The sequence below is a fragment of the Paroedura picta genome, chromosome 1, assembly GCF_049243985.1.
Source record: "Paroedura picta isolate Pp20150507F chromosome 1, Ppicta_v3.0, whole genome shotgun sequence".
Lineage (NCBI taxonomy): Eukaryota > Metazoa > Chordata > Lepidosauria > Squamata > Gekkonidae > Paroedura > Paroedura picta.
The window spans coordinates 26,677,321-26,696,045 of record NC_135369.1 but is presented as its reverse complement, the minus strand read 5'-3'; the positions used below and the strand labels follow the sequence as shown (position 1 = coordinate 26,696,045).

The following is an 18,725-nucleotide window of genomic DNA, read 5'->3' as shown; positions in this document are numbered from 1 at the left end:
AATGGCCCTAATCTTCATCTCTGCCTCACCCCACTGCCCTCCAAAGACTTACGGTTCACGAACACACATTGGGCTCAGTTCTTGGAAGTCTCTATGGAAAAGTCAGAAGAGAAGAAGTCATTAGCAGAAATATAAGGTTGGAATGCCAACCTGGTTCAGCTCCTCCCAGCAGAAAAGAACTATTGGATAATACAGCCAAAAAGTTACAGAGTTGGAAGGGGCAATTCAGGCCATCTAGTCCATCCCCCTGATTACTCTGTTCTAAAACTGGGAATGCATCTGCCATCTACAACTGGGAATGCATCTGACAGAGTGGCTTCTCAGTGGAAGAGGCTTCCTCAGGAGGTGGTGGGTTCTCTATCTTCGGAAATTTTTAAATAGATGCTGGATAGCTATCTGATGGAGAGGCTGATTCTGTGAAGGTTCAAGGGGGTGGCAGGCTACAGTGGATGAGCGATAGGATTGTGAATGTCCTGCATAGTACGGGGGGTTGGACTAGATGACCCAGGAGGTGCCTTCCAACTCTATGATTCTATTATCACTGATCTTGATATTTTTATTCCCTCTACTATGTTTTTTGAACTGCAGCTGAACCGAGAGGACTGATAACCTCATAACCTTATAAACTCAGCTTGTTATTTTAGCTAGGCTCTTGAATCTGCTAAACATCTTAATTATAGTGGGTATTTAGTAGATATTTTCACGATATTTTACTGCTAATTTATTCTCTCCATGTAAAAGTAGTCTGGCGTTTTCCATTTTATTTTTTGGAGACAAATGTGCATCCACATGAAAACTTACACATTGAATAAAACTTTGTTGATCTTAAAGGTGCCATTGGACTCAAACCTTGTTTTACAGTATAATGCTGTAGTTAATAAACTGGGCATTTTTGATACTGGGCCTATACATGGACCTTGCATATAAGCACCAAACTGTGTGATATGCCAAGGTGTGTAACGACGCATCCAAAAGCCCCTTAAAAATGAAAAAGGTAGCTTTGGGAGGGTTTCTACTTTGACTGAAGCAACAATCAAAACAGAAATGGTGCTTTAACCCTTTCCTCACTAGCTAATGCTCTAAATTGGTTTCCACATGCATGTTTCCAAAGATAAACATACATCAAAATACTTTGTGTAGTCCCATCCACTTTCTCCAACTTCCTTATTGCATCTGTCAATTTTACACCTTGAGTCCATAGGCCAGGAAGAGGATTTAAAAAAAAATCTTTGTAAAATGTGCTGATATTTTAGGCTCTTTATAAAGCCTAAACTCTTTATTAAGCCTGAACTCTCCCTAGATTCTAAAATGACTGTTGAGGTTATTATACTTTGGTTACATCTTGAAAAGACGAGAGTCACTGGAAGAAACAATAATGATAGGAAAAGTGGAAGGCCGCAGGAAAAGAGGAAGAGCCAAGATGAGATGGATGGACTCAACCAAGGTAGTCTTGGCCCTTCGCAAGGCTGTTAATGACAGGACGTTTTGGAGGTTATTATTCACAGGGTTGCCATTAGTTGGAAATTACTTGACAGCCCTTTACATACACACATAAAGCCTAAAGTTTGACTTCCCTGTAGCAAACCTTAAATGTTTTTGTGACCCTGTACATTAATTGGGCTTTTACCTGCCACTTTGATTTACAGGGCTTTGGACCAATTGCTGTCATGTCTTTGCTTCTCTGGAGCTAACAAACTGTTGGCAGGGCATGCCAGGCCTGTAGATCAGAGGGTGCATTCTGCAGAGTGGAAACTGAGGCATGAAGGACCCCAGAGAGGCAGGCCTTAGCAGTTCTGACCCTCAGACAGACAGCAAGAGGGGCTCTTGGGGGACATTCTGAATTCCAGAGACAGAAAGGAGGGAGGGAGGGGGACCATCTGGGTCCAGAGTACAGATGAGACCACCACATGTTCAGGCCCTGCCTCACATGGAAGGGAGATGCCATCTTATCTGACTTACTCCTTAGCTACTGCGATGCAGGTGACTTCATCCTCTGCCCGACAGCTGGCAGTCCGGCGAATGTTCCTGTGTGTTGAGAAGCAGAAAGGTGAACAGGAAAGAATGAATATGAAGGATATTTTACTCTGCTCACTTTCCTATTCCTCCCCTCCCCCAGTATGGCTGCTGCCCCATAAGCAGAGAAACCACCCCAGAAGCAAGTGTCTGTATATCTACCCCCCACAACCATGCCCCGGAGGTTGGATCCTTGCTCTCCATATAATGGCTTGTATCAGTGCAAGATATCTGCAAGTACAGGCAGGAGAGTCTCTGGTGGCCAGATCTGGATTGGGAAATGTGTGGAGGTTGGGGGGATCACCAGAGGCTTCCCAAGCAGGATACCCACCAGGGGCAGCAGTGTACCAAAAAGTCAGCTGAATAAATTAAGTTTTAATTAAAATGACAGCAGGGATGGTGTCAAATTAAGGTGACCAGATTGTCCCACTTTTGGAGGGACATCTGGGGGCACCTGGCAAATTGTACTTATGTTACAAGTAAAAGATATATATTACAATAGTATTTCTGCGTTCTATGAAAATTTTTGGTGCTCCATATAGACCAAATTTTTAATCAAGAACCCCCCCCCCCCCCGGTCAATGGTGTCCCGCTTTACCAATCTTAAAATCTGGTCAATTTATGCCAAATGGATATCTTGCATCAGGGAGTTCCAAAGCGCAGAAGAGGCTATTGGAGTTCCAAAGCGCAGAAGAGGCCCTGCTCTAGAGGACAACCATTTCTTCTGCTTAATCTAGGTTCCAAAGCAGGTCCACTCTGACTGATCTCAACTTTCACAAAAGTTCACCGCAGAGGAGGTGCTCCCTGAGACTCTGTAGGCCAAGTCTGTTCGTGCTTCCAAGACCAAAACCCCAAACTGAGTTTTGAAGTAAAACTCATTTAGTAGATGATCTATGCTCCACTACTGTAGTTTCCAAACTGTCTTCATGGGCAGCCCCATGCAGGGAGAATTATGGTAGTCTAATCTAGAAGTCATAAAGCCATGAGTGACCCTAGCTAGTTTTGTCTTGCCAAATGAACCTCCTAGAAGATTATGCAGGCCCCACAAACACACCAGGAAGTCACAGATGAGACCAACAACAGTACTCCTGGTTTGTAAGCCTAATCCAGGCTTTCTCAAATACTGTTTTGGGGTTTCTTGACAGCCCTGGAAGGGTTTCCCGAATGGGTGGGAGTTAATTCATTATTTCTATTTTTACAATTTGTTAAATATTTATGGGGTGATATGTCCATATATGGCCATGTTAAACTTCCCACTCCCTCCCAAAATAGCCAGTGATGGGCCTGGAAGTGGAGGGTGACCAGGTGGGTGTGTACACATCTATGCTTCCCAGCCATATTCTGCACAATCATGGCACTTTTGGGGTTTCTCGAAGCCTGAAGAATATTTCAGGGGTCTCTCGATGTTGAAAAAGTGAGAAAGGCTGGCCTAATCTTTCAAGGAAAGCATAAACCCCTCCTAAAATAGGTCTCACCAGACCACAGAATCTCCTGATGTCATGAATTCCATTTTGTAAGAGTTAAATAAATGTATTCTCCTGCATTCAGTTCTTGCCATTCAACTTTGTTCTGACAGAAGAGGTAGCAGACTCTATACTGAAATGCCCTTGGCAGAAGGAACTGGATCGCCTAAGTCAGTGGTTCTCAACCTGGAGGTCAGGAGACCCCCTTTGGGGGTCGAACAACCCTTTCACAGGGGTTGCAGCAGGGCAAGCAGCTTGGCTGCGGGGGGCGCCATCTACACAACAGCCTTGTGGGGTAGATCAAGATAGAGCATTCGTCTTTCTGGAGCAGCAGAAAATAGCGAGATTGGCATGGTGGGACAAAAGGCAGAACTGAACCGAGAAACCCTGGGAAAAAAACAATTTATATACAATCATAAACAATGGATCTTCACACCATTGGTCAGTTTTGGTTTAATTTCTGTGAAAGAACACTTGCATAATTTTATGGTTGGAGGTCACCACAACATGAGGAACTGTATTAAAGGGTCGTGGCATTAGGAAGGTTGAGAACCACTGACCTAAGTGCTACCTGGCCTTCAGACCTGGCACCTGGTGCTGTAGGAAGCCTGCATCTTCTTTCTTCAGAATGCCATTTGCTATTTTTAGAAAACTGTGTGTTTTTAATCTTTAAACACCATGTAAATTCTGATTTCATTTTATGACAAATTTATTTTTTTCTCTTTTGATTATATTTCTGTGCCTAGCATTTTCATAATACTCCCTCTGCCTACCTGCATCTCATTACATTAGCCTAACAATAAAGCGTTCTGAACGTGTTTTATGTTCAGGTGGCTGACAATCAGACGACTCTGCCGTGGATGTGTTTCGGGTTTTGGATCATTGGTTAGGCCAGGGAGATGGGCTGGGGATGCTGGCACAGACCCCTGCATGCTCCAAGATGCTCTCTACCTCAGCTCATCGCCATGTTGAAGTGCAAAAGTGAGAATCAGCCCTGTAACTCTCTTGATCCTCTTTCTGGCTGAGTCAATCCAGGCTTAACTAGCTTAGAGAGCCTGCTCAGCCTCCACACTTACCGGATTAAGGCGAGTTCCCCAAAGTGGTCCCCTGCTTTCAACACCCGGATGTGTTCCTCCCGCCCTTCCACATTCATGGTTACCTCCACCTGTGGAGTGGGGGGGGGGGATATGAGTCAGACAGCAAGAGAGAAGGACAGCAGACTACTTCAAGGGCCAGTTTCATGCCCTATGTACCTGTATGGTTCATTTGGGCTCTGAACCAGCCCTGTGCCCCTAGGGGAACGTGAAGAAGAAGAGTTGGTTTTTATATCCCACCTTTCACTGCCCGAAAGTGTCTCAAAGCGGCTTACGATCGCCTTCCCTTTCTCTCCCCACAACAGACACCCTGTAAAGCAGGGGAGGCTGAGAGAGCCCTGACAGAACTACTTGGTCAGAACAGCTCTAACAGGGCTGTGACAAGCCCAAGGTCACCCAGCTGGCCACATGTGGAGGAGCAGGGGGGGAATCAAACCCAGTGTGCCAGATTAGAAGTCACCTCTCTTAAGAAGAGTGTAATGAGAAGCAGAAAGCTTTGGGAAACAGCTTTTTTGAGAGCAGCAGTATTCTGCCCTGCCTGAGAGTGCTCGATAAACTCAACAAATGCTCTCGAAGGCTCTGCAGCTGTGGCTTCAGTGGCAGAGCACCTGCTTTACATATAGAAGGCCTCAAGTTCAGCCCCTGCCATTTCCAGTTAAATAATCTCAGGAAAGGCCTGTCTCTCCCTGAAATCCTGCAGAGCCGCTGTCAGTCAGAGTTTCTGCAATGGATGGATGGAATGATCTGACTTGCCTTTGTTCTCTCAGTTGGGAAGGGCCAGGCAGAGGGCTTTAAGAGAAGCCGGGGCTCAAACGCCCCTGATAGCCCTGGAATAATTGCTCACCGATTCCCACATATGATAGTGAGGGGAGGGATTCTGCACATTGTCAGAAATGCTACATTCTCTGTTCTTACTTGACAGCTCTGGAACTGAGGGCGGGGGAAGGGATCTGGCTGTGTCTCACCTGCCCGCTGAGGATGTAGAAAAATGTTCTCCCCTCATCCCCTTCCTGGATGATCATTTCATTAGGGGCAAAAGTGCGCTGCAAGAATGCACAGAGAGACATGGGCTGAAATACAGGTACAAAGAGGCAGGGGGTCTCTATTCACTCCACACTGGCATTTGTGCAAAGAATGATCCTCCGGCTTCCGAAGGAGGCAGAGGGCCTTGACTGGCCACAGCCCCCTCCTGAGCCCGCTCTGTGCTGGAGGTGGCAAAGCAGAATGAAGGAGGGCGCGGATGTCAACACTTACCTCTTCTGCCGTGTCCAGAAGCTGTGAAAGGGCAGCATCTGACAGGCCTTGAAGAGGCTTCACCCTGGGAGGGAGGGGGGGGAGAGAAGGAGAAGAAAAACAGAGAGAGAGAGAGAGAGAAAAGAAGGAGATGCCCAGAAGAATGAGCTGATTTTTTAATATACCTGCTTTTCACTACCCAAAGGAGTCTCAAAGTGGCTTACAATCGCCTTCACTTCCTCTCCCCACAACAGACACCGCGTGAGGTAAATGGGGATGAGAGAGCTCTAAGAGAACTGCTTTGTGAGAACAGCCCTAAGAGAACTGTGACTAGCCCAAGGTCACGCCTCATATGGAGGAGTGGGGAATCAAACTCAGCTGTTCTTCAGATTACAGTCCACTGCTTGTTGACCACTACACCACACTGGCTCTCAAAGCACAGGGTTTCAAATCTGCCTCAAAGTCATACACAGTGTCCTAGAATCAAAGCCCCTTCAACAAAGGCCAGACTAGGGTGGCCGCAACTGGCCAAAAAGTGGGGTGTAAATATTCTCTCATTCCAAGGTGCCAAGTTGGCCTTTAAGGGGGGACTTACACCACCTACATCAGTCTGCTCTCAGAGTGGTACTTGTCAGCCCTGGTTTGTAACCTGTCTCACCCTGTCCTCCTCACCTGTGGGGGAAGCGGCTGTAGCTCAGTGTTGAAGAACACCGCTGGCAGAGGCCCCAGGTCCCTGGCTCAGGGCCCAGCTGTTGTTGGGAATGACCATGCTCTGCCTGATGGCCACACTAGACAGGGCTGCAGCCTCATGGCCACCACCTCCCTTTCAGATACTGGAAGGGATCAGGATGGGGCCCACAGGGCAATGGGCTGAGGGGCTGCTTCAGCTTTGGGGTGACTTGCCAAGGCAGGGGGGAGGGGGGGGGCAAGAGGTCGGTGCTGTAGCCTAATCCGGAACGGGCCCTCCCAGCATTTTTTAAAGGTCGCGGCATCCCTAGGGTGGTGGGCCCAAGGCCACTTTCACACCTAGTTTGGCCCTGAGAATCCTGCAAGGATACTTTCAGAGGGCCAGCTTTGTGTGGCGGTCAAGAGCAGTGGCTTCCTAATGCGGCAAGCCAGGTTTGATCCTCCCGGCCTGCTCCTCCACATCCAGCCAGCTGAGTGATCCAGTCACAGTCCTGTTAGAGCTGTTCTCCCAGAGCAGTCCTGTCAGGGCTCTCTCAGCCCCACCTACCTCACAGGGTGTCTGTTGTGGGGAGAGGAAGGGAAGGCGATTATAAGCCGCTTTGAGACTCCTTTGGCCAGGGAAAAGTGGGGTATAAAAACCAACCTTTCTTCTTCTTGCCATGTTGGTCTACAATAGAAGAGCTAGACTTGAGTCCGGTATTACCTTAGAAATTAAGAAGATTTGGAGGGTGGAAGCTTTCAAGAGCCAAAGTTCCCTCCTTCAGATACCTGAGAGCGTTGACTCTCAAAAGCTTACACACCTTATAGATCTCAAAGGTGCTATTGGACTCAGATCTAGCCAAAGGTCACTAAGCCCAAAAGAGACCAATGGCTTGGTTCATGAGAAAGCACCCATATGCGCTCTGTTCAAGAATCCCCCACTGATGGCAGCAGTGCTAGCCTAGGGATGGTGGAGAGAGACCCAAAATATCCTCTCTCTTCTCCTCACCCAGGGCAGGAGAAATCAGGAGAGGCGCCCTGTTCCCCAAACAAAGGGGTACCCAGAAATGAGTCGTCCCCCCCTTTTGTGCTTCCGTCACTCACCCTCGTAGCCCAGCAAGTATCTCAGCCCGCCGCCGTTTAGCATTCTCCGTGACAATAGTGCGGTATGTCTGCCGGTCAAGGGCCCACAGCTGCACAGGGGAAAGCGCTGGGGAGAAGCGGGGGAGAGAGTCAGTCAAGGACGGGGGGCAACCCCCCAGGCCCACAGTCCCTTCCCCATCCTGAAACTCCAGACCCATTAACAGTGGAGCTGTTAGGAAGAGCCCCCAAAGCCTTTCGGTTGGTTAAGATTTTGGCTTGATTAAACTAATAAATGAGTATTCTGGGGCTGGCTGCCATGCCTGATAGTTAAAGGGGTGGGGGGGGGATCTTTGAGATCTGTCCGCAGAATGCCCAGGGTCATCTTTCAGCACCAGGGCCTCTCCAGCTGCCAAGCTGTTCTCTGCCATCTATTTCCCTCCATTATATCGTAATTTATGGCTTTCACATTGTCCGCAAGCTGCCCAGAGGGGCCACCGTGTGCCGGAAGATGGAACAGAAATGTATTAATAAATCAGTAAAGAGCTGTCAAAACAGAGGGGCTCTTCGTCTTGTTTCCTCGGCTGAACGAGGGCCCTGCTGAAGAGCAGCGAGGCACGCTGGCAAACTAGCCCCTGTTGTGGGGTTTGGGAAAGAATGCCCGGGAGCTCGGTTGCCCCAGCATCTCTGCCAACACAACTGTCACATCTCCATGTCATCCAGTGTGTCTGAGGGTGTTTCAGAAAGTAACAGCAATTTTCAACACGCCGCGTGGGCAGCTCTTTTGCCATTAACTTTCCGAAAACACCTTTGTGCATCTTGATTGACGCGCGCCGTCTTCCAAAACCCTGCGGCGTTTCGGTGTGCCGGAGCTGGCTGCAATTTGCTTATCGGAGTTGTCCTGTCTCCGGCGCGAGAGCAAGGAAAGCCAAAAAGACTGGAGGAGGAAACGGTCTAGTATGCATTGTGAGAAAAAACGGGAGAGAGTGGATTCTGCATCTCCACTCAATAGGTACAGTGAATTGGAGAGGATGCAATTGTACCATTGCCATGGCAACGGAACCAGGGATGCCCCAGCCCCAACAGCCTGCCTGGATTATGAAGGCAGGACCCGCCAAGACGGGGCAAGGTAAGGAAACTGATGCTAAGTCCCCTTCCCACCTCTTTATCTCTTCATTTCGCAACCCTGTAAGCCAGAATAGACACTGCCAAGTGCCTCTTGTGAATAATGGGCAATGTCCTTAGTAAAGATATGCATTTGGGGGGGGCACATCACTAAGGAAGGAGGTGCAGAGTGGGCACCGCGTTAAATGACCCCTTGCCACAAAGATAACACATAATATGAAGAGTTTCCTCTTCAGTTTGTTAGCCTCATCCCCCCCCCCCCTCCCATGAGTGGAACTGTTCCCAGCCATTACATTTTATGAATATTACATAAAACTCCAGAGGGGTAGCCATGTTGGTCTTTCATAGGAAAAATAATGAAGTATCGAAGGACCTATTAGAATACAAACATGCAGGCTTAGGGCACCCTGGCTTTGTTAGTTTTTAATTTGCTGTGAGACTCCTTCTCGTCTCGGCGCAAAATGATTATTATTTGTGTAAAGAAAAAGAAAATGTATTGTAAACACACAAACCTCGGAGGGTGAGACCAGTCTCCCTCTCCCCGCAAACAACTTCCCCCTGTCCCTCCCCATGCTACTAGGATGCTGTCTGGAGGAAGTGGCCAAGATTTGGAATCGGAAGGAAGAAAGGAGAGAAAGGATTCCCTGTCCACGGAGTTATGGGGCTGGAGCAAAAGAGGGCGAATACAGAGGACAGGCCCTCCTCTCTCCCAGAAGATCTGTTTGCTATGGTGGAGCTAATTCCAGTGGCAAAAGGCACCATCAGGTTTGTGGGGGTCTGTCTTCCTTACAGAGTTGTCACCCTCCAGGCTGAGCTTGGGGCTCTCTGGGAATTGCAATTGATTTTTAAATTTTGGTATCTCTGGAGAAAGCAGCAGCTTCAGAAGGTAAGCTATGGTGTACCATAGAGTCTAGGTGAAATCCCTCCCCACATTCTCCTCTCTGCAGGCACCACCCTGAAATCTTCAGTAATTTCCTAGGCCAGATTTGGCAGATTTGGCCCCCTTACCCACGACAGTCGCGGTGCGCTGGCAGTTGTACAGCACGGCCAGCTCCCCGAACACATCCCCCGGAAGCAGCGTGCGGAGCTGGCGCCCTTTCTGCATCACGCTGAGCTCCCCTTCTGCAACAGGAGAGTAAGGTCGATTCACACACACATACCCACGAATACCTGTGGTCCCTGTTCAAAGTCTCACCACTTATGGAATTAAAGGAGAGGTGGAATTCACCACCTCGCAGGATGCACTGAACTAAACTGACGTAGATGGCTTTAGAAGAGCATTAGACAAATTCATGGAGGAGAGGAGGTCAAGTCAACAGCAATTAGCCATGATGAATGAAGGGAACCTGCAATTAATTATTACCCACAGACACACACCCTCCTCGTCTAGCCATGATGGGGAAAATTATGCATGAAGAGAGGGCAGGCGAAAGATCTGCCTCAAAAGGAGGAGAGGTTCTGTGCACAATGAGGCTGCTAGCCTATAAGTAGAGGGGAGGGTTTAATACCAGGTTAACCCCCTGGTGTCTCCAGCTAAAAAGATCAGGTGATGTGAAAGACCTCTGCCAGAGACTCTGGAGAGCCATGGCCAGTCTCAACAGAGATTACTGATCCAGATGGACCATAGTCTGATTCAGTATAAGCAGCTTCATGTAACCCCTGGAACGACCTGCTGCAAGCATCCCAAATTGGTGTTGATAAAATCTGCACTCTTGTCGTCTTTCGCCTGCAGGGCTGGTTCAGAGCATCATCCCAAGCAAGGAGCATCCAGCACCACTTGAGCATGCGCCACCGACAAATGCCGCCAAGCTAAGCCCTTGTGGCACATCCAAGAAGTCCTGAGACTGTGCACCTGCCAGCTGGGTCTGAAGGGATTTGGCTGGCCGCTGTGCAAACCCCAGAGGTGATGGGTGCACCCTGCTTGCCGCTGGGGCAGGGAGGAAGCCAAACTCCAGTGGGGCCTCAACTCCTTCCTTGTGGTGCTGTCCCAAGAAGCTTCCTGGGTGACTTGTGCAGATCTGGCTCTGCTTGTCTGTAGGTTCAAAGGCTGGACATGCAGCGGGGGGGGAGAGGAAGAAAGTCTCCTGTGGTCAGGAAATGGCTGTGCATCTCAAGCTACTGCCTGGAAGCCTTTCTTAGCTTCTGCAGGGCATCTTTTGCCGATCTCTTCTCGCCAACCTGCCCCACACAGTCCCATCAGAACTTGAAAGCTAAGCTGGGCCGGCCACAGTCAGTACTTGGATGGGAGACTACCGAGGAAGGCTGGGGTTGCTTAAACCAGGGGTAGTCAACCTGTGGTCCTCCAGATGTCCATAGACTACAATTCCCATGAGCCCCTGCCAGCATTTGCTGGCAGGGGCTCATGGGAATTGTCATCTATGGACATCTGGAGGGCCACAGGTTGACTACCACTGGCTTATACAGAGGAAGCTCCTACGATTCATCTCCTGCCTGGAAGCCCCCATGTGCTGCAGTTGTCATGAGTCAGTACTTGCAACCTGGCAACACATGATGATGATGATGATGATTCCAAACTTATCTTTCGCCTTTTGTTGTGTTCCAGTAGCATGAGAGCAGCAAAAAGGGAGGACGTAAAGGAAGGAGGCCGAGCACTGGAGAGTGTCCCACTCTCCCCTAGGGTGGCCTTCCCTTCCTCATTGTCGAAGGCCCCGAGACTCATCCTCTGGAACCTCTGGTGTGACATCAGGGGAAGGAAACACACTTCGGGGACCGAGGAACCGTGTGTGACAGACCTGGGTTCGTCTAACCCCCTTTTAAAGCCGTCTTAAAAGCTAGCTGTCATCTTGAATCCTCCCTCCAGGTTAATGAAGCGTGTGAAGAAACAAATCAACCCGGTCTCCTCGGAGCAATGCATGATTCTGCAGCCCCTCAGAGATCGTCTGACAAGGTGTTTTGGTGGCCTCCGGTCCCCACAGATGCGTCTGCTCTCCCAAGCATTACAGCGCTGGAAGCTCTGGCAGGAATGTCCCTCGATGCAAGCATGGGAAACATTCTGAGCCTGCAGCAGAAGCAGATACTGCCTCGTCTAGTCTGCGATAGGGGGAGATGCCACAGTGGCCGGGTGGCAACGGAAGGCACTCTGTGCATGCTCAGTGGGACTCTCATCTCTAAGAGAATCATCTCTCCACACATGCCACTGACATCTGTCCAAAATGCAGTGTTCTGGATCTTGTTAAAATCACACACACACCCCTCCAGCACAGGGACAGCAGACCTGAGCTCTCTCCATCCTGGCTCCACTTCTGCAGAACTCCCTTGCCAGCCATGTCCACAAAATCCCAGCACTATTAGCTTCTAGAAAAACTGGATCAAACCTTCCTCTCTTGTTTGATAAACATCCTTGCTGACAAGAGCCTTCCTATAAAAAGGCAAAAGTCTGCCAACAGGGAGAGGTAAACATACTTTCAGCCCTGGGGCAGAAGGAACTAACTGGAGGCACTGACATTTCCAAGGGAGGGCTGGAACACCAGGCTGCTAGATCCAGGCTGGGGTGGAACTTCCAAGAGCAATTTGCAGGGATACTTTTTAAAATCAGGACAGAGCAGGGGTCTGGAAGGGTCTCCTGGCAGCAATCCATCTCTCCCTGGGGCTGTAACCCAACACCACCACCCCATCACAGCCCCCTGCACCCTCACCGGCTACAATGTACATGGTGTGTCCATCATCACCCTCAGCTACAACCGTGTCCCCAGGCTGGCGCTGCTCCAGGGTGAAGCTCTCCACCAGTGGGTGGCTCTGCCCATCACCCAAGCATCTCAGGAACTCGTTGCGCTTTACCGCTTCCAAGATTAGGTTGGCATCCCTGGTGGAAGGAAGCAGAGAGATGCCAGATGGGGCTGCAACCCTCCCCTCCCCTCTCCAGTCACCTGCCTCTTCAGATTCACAAGCAGGGAGTGGATTTCCAACTTTTACTCCCCCCCCTGCCGTCCCACTTTGCACATCACTTAGTTGGAAATTCTGGGGAGAGGCACCTCTTGTGTACACATTCTGCCTGGTTACCTGGGGGATTTGGGGATGCATGGCACCTGCCAGTCGCCATCGGTCATAAGGGGCTCGGGGACGATAGCCTGCTCTCTGCTGCCCCGCCTGTCTTCCTCCACAGGCGACTGATCCAGTGTGTTTTCGCCCATGGGCCCCCTGGCATGCTCCAGATTGCCATCTGGAGCAAAGAAAAGGGAGACAAGCTGGCACCCACAGCATTCTCCCCTCGGTCCCCGTTCCTCCATTGTTTACCCCGGCAAGTCCACCTTCTCTTCGGTTTCCTCCCCTCCCCAGCATCCTTTCCCAATCGTCACTGGGTCTGAGCATTCCCACACAGGCCAGCGAGATCCCCGGGAAGCAATAAAGCGCCCGTCGTTTCCTTGCTGGGTGTGGGGGCAGGAATGCCTGTCTGAAAGGGGAAAGGATGGCTACATCCCACCCCGCACAGCCGGGAGAAGACCTGCGAGTGATGCTTTTGTAATAGGACAAGATGCTGTTGCCTCCCGCTGATCCCTGGCAGACCCGTTATCTGAGGCTGCCGCAGAAGGCTTCCAAGCCTCCGATAAGAAAAGCACTTTGGCTGAAACCTGTTGATCTGATGCTGAAGTCACCTAAGCGCAGCGGCTCCAGGGCAAAAGGCTCCGGATCTGCTGCTGCTCAGAGAGGAGAGCCGAGAAGTGAGCAAGGCACTTTGCCAGGAGATCGGGCAAGCCGGGGTCCCTGCTCACTGCAGCTGAGCAGCCCCCAAAGCCGGGAGGACAGAAGAAGCAGTCAAGAGGTAAGGTTGGTGGGATTCGGGGGCCAAGGAGGGGGGCCGACAGATCTAGCAGGTGGGGCCCGATCCACCAGGAACTCCGCTGGAATTCGGACAAAGGAACGTCCCCAAAAACTGCCCCGGGCTTGATGGTTGGCTGTGGGGAGGAGAGGGGAGGGGAGATTTTCCACACAAGGCACTCGAACTAGCCCTCAATCTGGCTTGAAGCCGGCAAACGGACCGTGGCTGAGTTTCCGTTTCAACCTGTTGAGCTTCTGTCGGAGGCAGCAGAAGCCCCTTCCTGGACCAAAGGAAGCCCAAACCTCTGCCCCGAATATCCCAGCCTCTGCTCGGATCCCCTCCACTCACAGCCTCCGGCTGCTTTTGCAGCAGGGTCCTCTTACCGGGCTCTGCCAGCGCCACGCTCTCCAGAAACTCCCTCTCCTCCTGGAGGCGCAACTCGCGCAGTCGGAGGTCCATGTCTGCAGCCGCTCTGCGCTGGACTCAGCGGGCAGCCGTGAGCTTTCCTTGAGAGGATGCAGAAATTGGGGGGGGGGGGGGAGGAGAGAAAAGTGCTCAGTAGTTCAGGGAGCCCGCGATCCCAGCCAGCCAGCCAGCCAAGCCGAGGAGCGCTGTCAGAGCCAGGCGCAACCCCCCAGCGTCCTGGCGTGCCTCAACTCCAAGGGAGGGACAGGCAGGCCAGCCTATGGCATCAGCCCCTTCCCGGATAGAGAGGAGAATCCAGGGCCAGCCGCTGAGCACGGCCCCCCAAGCGCCTTCTCCATCCCGGCCAAGCACCCCACGCAGCTCTGAAGACCCCCCGTGCCCACCCTCCCCGGCTCTGCCCCGGCAAGCCCTCTTGCTGGCATCACCTGAAGCCCGGCTCCGAACTACGGCAAAGTCCCGCCGATCCTCTCCTGGCTCTGCGCGCCCGATCCAGCTGCTGCTGCCGCCTGAGCGAGGGGCTCGCTGGCAAGTGAGTCACCCCGGCTTCTGTGGGCGGCAGGAGGGTGGGCTGGTGGGCGTGTCCACATCCTCGCAAGAGGCTTGGGCATGGCTGATGTTTAGCTCCCTGCCCTTGGCGCTCCACCGCCAAACATGATGCCAATGTGTTACTAGGCAACCAGCCCTTCCAATGCATTTCAGTCACTCCGAGGATTTTCCCACAACCAGGCATCAACGCGGTGCATGAGGGGGGGGGGAGTATCCCCTGAGGGATAAAAACAATCCACGACGGGGGCCTTTGGCGGGGGACCATCTGTCCTGATCCATGAGCATTGCCTTGAACTGTGGAGGTACCCGGGGGGGGGAGCAGGTGGGTCAAACTCCATCGACCTTTCAAAAGCATCTTCTTGAAAAAAGAAGTCAGCTACAGGGTTGGAGGGGGGAGATGGGCAGATTGCACAGGCCAGAGCAAGACCCCGCGATTGAATTTCTTCCGCACTTAGCCGAGCTTGCTCCAAAAACACCCAGGCATGCACACGCAAAGATGCAAAAAAGGACCCAAGGGATGCTCTGTTGGAGATAAAGCGGCACCTGCATTTGAATATATCTACATATTTTGCAAGCTGCTTTATGCACCTCTCTGCCCCGCGGTCCCTTCTTGTCCACAGACAAAGAGAGCCATCAATACTTCCAGCAGTGGGGAGGGCTGACTCCAAGTGAGGGCAAACACCCCCTTCTCCAACCCCAGACACTCTTTTCAGGGCCTGCACTCAGTTAAGATGATCTAAAAGATGATCTAAAAGCCTGACCAAGGATAACAAATATGAGGCAGTCAAAATTAAAGAGTGCCTCTGAGCACATGCAAAGGGATATTTACTTCTCCACTGAAGCATCACAGCCGATTTCCATGGATTTAGAAGTGAGGGGGACTGTGTTTTCCAATCTCATGAGCAGGCAACTTTGATTAAGCATTGGCATTTCCAATTAGAAAGTAATCCCACGGGGTCATACCAAATACCCATTTAGTCCGTGTTTGTCTTGGGTCATGCCTAAACAGCTCAGATTTCTGAGCCTGCCTCTCCTATCTCCTTTTCATTGCACAAGGAACTCTTCTGGAGAAACTGCTACCCCTTCTTACCGGCATGATGTCGGGTCAGGATATTTTGCAGGCCCAAATGCCCTGCCATACAACTTCAGCATCTTCTGCAACAGGATGAGGTATCCTCGCCAGCACCCCTCGGTTCATACCTGGCTGTCTCAAGGGTGCCCAAAGCTACTGCTTGAGCTGCTGGTATTGATAGGGTAGGCTTCAATTTGGCTGTGCTAAGACTTCAACATTGGAAGGAACAAGGGGGGGGGTAACATCTAGCATACCCCACCCTGGGGGGTGGATGGCTGCAGGGATGGGGGAAGGACTATACGACCAATCTTGTTGTATCTTTTTAGCTTATGTTCTGTTGTTTCTGCTATGGTATGAGGTTTTTAACATGTTTGATGGGGGGGGGTTATATTGTTGCCCATCACAAGTTCCTGGAGAGTGGCAGGCTAAAAGTCTAAGAAATAAATAAAAAAGGCTTGACACTTTTCACATACACGTAAAAAACGCTTTATACACCTGCCATTTTGAAAATGCAACATGCCTAACGCTAAACTTTCAGGAAAAAATTGAGATAAAAATCTGATGTCAAAGCTGCATTCCAAAAATGCATGGCCGGACATCCTCCACCCAAAAGAGCAGGGCTGGAAAAGCTTTGTACCCCCTTGTCTCAAGTGCATCGTTGTAATTGTCACACGTATTCACAGATAGTCAAAATGCCCTCTGCATGTGCTCTAGATATTCTTCTGCCTAGTCTGCATATTCCAGGGCTGAGGCCCGGTATTGGAGAGCTTGTAGGTTGTCTCTTCTGTCAAACAAAGTTCTGTACTCTCTCACAGTTACACAGACATGCAGGAACTCTCGTGCACATCTGTAACAATACAAGCACACAGCAGCACTGGCTAAATGCAGACACAGAAGCAGCAAAGACACACAGGGTTACTCCAGCGTCTGCATAAAGCAACATTCCTAGATAACAGCATGGGAAAATTCCCTGCATCATCAGCTCCCTCTAGGAAATGGAATGCAGGCGACCCAGATTCAAGACCTGGGTTACAACACGCCTTCTCTGCACATGTGCATCCACTGGGTGGGCAGATAAATTTCATGCACCCTCTTGCTGGGACCATCCCATTCTTCACTAGACACTACCCCCCACATGCCTTGTTGTCCCCCGTCCCCCCATCATGACCAAACCTGTCCCTTGGAGGGCTCCATTTCAGCTCAGAGTGGAAGCCTGGAGAGTCCTGTGAGCTCTGCTTGCCACGCCTTATTGGGCAGTTACACATTAATCCAGGTGCTGTGTTGTCCTCCTCCTTGCTGCCCTTCCCCCTCCAGCAGATACATCTCTGTAAGAGGCCTTGGAATGGCCTCCCCACCCCTGCCCAGCCCCGCACAGCATGGAAGAAGATGCACGACCCATAGAAAGCAAAGCTTATTCAAAGCCTCCCAAGCCATCCCCACCCACTGTGCAAAGCTGGAAGGCACAATATTGCCCAGTGTGGAAACTGAAGCACTGGGGAATGGTGACTGAGTCAGAAGAGAAGACTGCCATTTTTGGGTCAGCTATTAACAGGAAGTCAACAGCATCCTGAACACTTGCTCTGTGCTATGTGCCTGTCTACAGGGGGACACTTTTGCAAACTCCCAAGGACAACTGAGACAAATCCAGCCTTTCTACTATATGAGACCTGTACCTCTTTTCTTTTTTCTTTTTACTTATAATTTACTTTCCTCACTGAGACTCAAGGTGAATGATAAAATTATATGAGAGTAGTACAATAAAGACCAGTATAATACATGGGGTCAACAAGATGACTAAATTGGGCTATACAATTAGAGAACAAAGAAATAAAAACAGTATAAAGCATCCAATAAACTGGATCACACAATTATAGAGACAAGGAAATAAAGATGCCATAAAACAGCCAATAAAAAAGGCAATATGAGGTCAGGAAGGGGAGGATTGCCTAGGATTTTTCTGACAGAAAATTAAAACTGCTTTCCTAGTCTTATCAAACTGTTCTACACACAATTCTGTTTTACCACATCTCCATGGCCTTTATAAAAACATCCTCCTGAAACAGTTTTATTTTACACATTCTGGGGAACTATAGTACTGTGGACCAGGGCCACATTAAGACTTTGGTGGTCCTCTCCCACTATAAAAATATCAAAAATTATTTCTCATATAACTTTAAATAAATACATTTTTAAAATCTGTTTAAGGCAAAATTCAATATATTTTCATGGGTCCTAAACGTTTCATTTTTTTCTAATGTGAGGGGAGAAAAGTAAACATTTTATTCAACCTTAAAAAGTAATTTTTTTCCTTCTGATTTGAAAATAAATTAAAATATTTGGGGGGGGCTCTAAAAGTATAATGACCCTGGGCACTGTGCCTACTGGATGAGTCATCCCTGTGGGGGAGCCTTCCTGATCTCCTCAGGTAAGCCATTCCTCCACAACGGAGCCGCCATGGAGATGGGACATGTTGAAGCCAGGGCCTAAACCCAAAAGAAAAGTCTAATCCTGCACAGGGAAGAGTCTGGATGGAGAAAGAGGAGCCCATCTGTTTGTCAGACAGCCATCACCACAGGGAGATGACACATGGCAGCCCAAAAAGTCAGATTTTCCAAGGCCCACAGCCTTCCCTGAGGCGATCTTGGAGCAACAGAGCTCTGGCAGAGCTTCTGTCTGCAAGCTGCAGATGTTGTTATGAGGGAAAGTGCAAGGAGCTATATACAGTTTGCTTCTAGGGTTGACAGGTCCCTTCTGGCTGCTAGCAGGGGATAGGGAGTAGGGTTGCCAGATCCAGGCTGGGAAACTCTCTGAGATTTGGAGATGGAGCCTGGGGAGGACAGAGACCTCAGTGGGGTAGAATGTCACAGAACCCACCCTCCAAGGCATACATTTTCCCCAGGGGAAACGCTCCCTCTAGTCTCTAGATGAGCTGTAATTCCAGGGGATGCAGGAGATGAACTAGAATTCCGCCTGGAGTCTGCCATTCCTCTCTCCTTCACATTGTGTGTATATGAGAGAGAATTAAACATATCAACTGTGTCCCTAAGTCCATGTAAATTGAATGAACACATTTCCGCCTGTTTTTCTCCTCCTTCCCTTCCTCTGTGGTCTCTTCACAGCAAATTTTAGATTGTAAGTTTGTTGGGGCAGTGTCCTGTCTTCTAGCACTTTATCAAGCACCATGTGCAAAGGAACCACCGTATTAAAAAAAAAACCCTAATGAACAAGAA

The 18,725-nt window shown here is 49.9% G+C and overlaps 1 protein-coding gene across 1 annotated transcript in view; it reads right to left on the bottom strand.

Moving 5' to 3' along the window:
• LOC143833960 (cGMP-dependent protein kinase 2-like) overlaps positions 1-16,798 on the bottom strand; it is a 34,121-nt gene extending 17,323 nt beyond the window's left edge. Inside the window, exons 1-13 of the mRNA XM_077330354.1 lie at positions 16,669-16,798; positions 16,177-16,342; positions 14,303-14,423; positions 13,835-13,957; positions 12,695-12,854; positions 12,331-12,497; positions 9,683-9,796; positions 7,574-7,679; positions 5,825-5,888; positions 5,536-5,613; positions 4,553-4,641; positions 1,960-2,025; positions 53-91 (exon numbers count right to left, since the gene is read on the bottom strand). Coding sequence (XP_077186469.1) covers positions 53-91; positions 1,960-2,025; positions 4,553-4,641; positions 5,536-5,613; positions 5,825-5,888; positions 7,574-7,679; positions 9,683-9,796; positions 12,331-12,497; positions 12,695-12,854; positions 13,835-13,910 — 959 coding nt within the window. The 5' untranslated portion in view covers positions 13,911-13,957; positions 14,303-14,423; positions 16,177-16,342; positions 16,669-16,798. The remainder of the gene's footprint in view (positions 1-52; positions 92-1,959; positions 2,026-4,552; positions 4,642-5,535; positions 5,614-5,824; positions 5,889-7,573; positions 7,680-9,682; positions 9,797-12,330; positions 12,498-12,694; positions 12,855-13,834; positions 13,958-14,302; positions 14,424-16,176; positions 16,343-16,668) is intronic.
• Between the last annotated feature and the right edge of the window lie 1,927 nt (positions 16,799-18,725).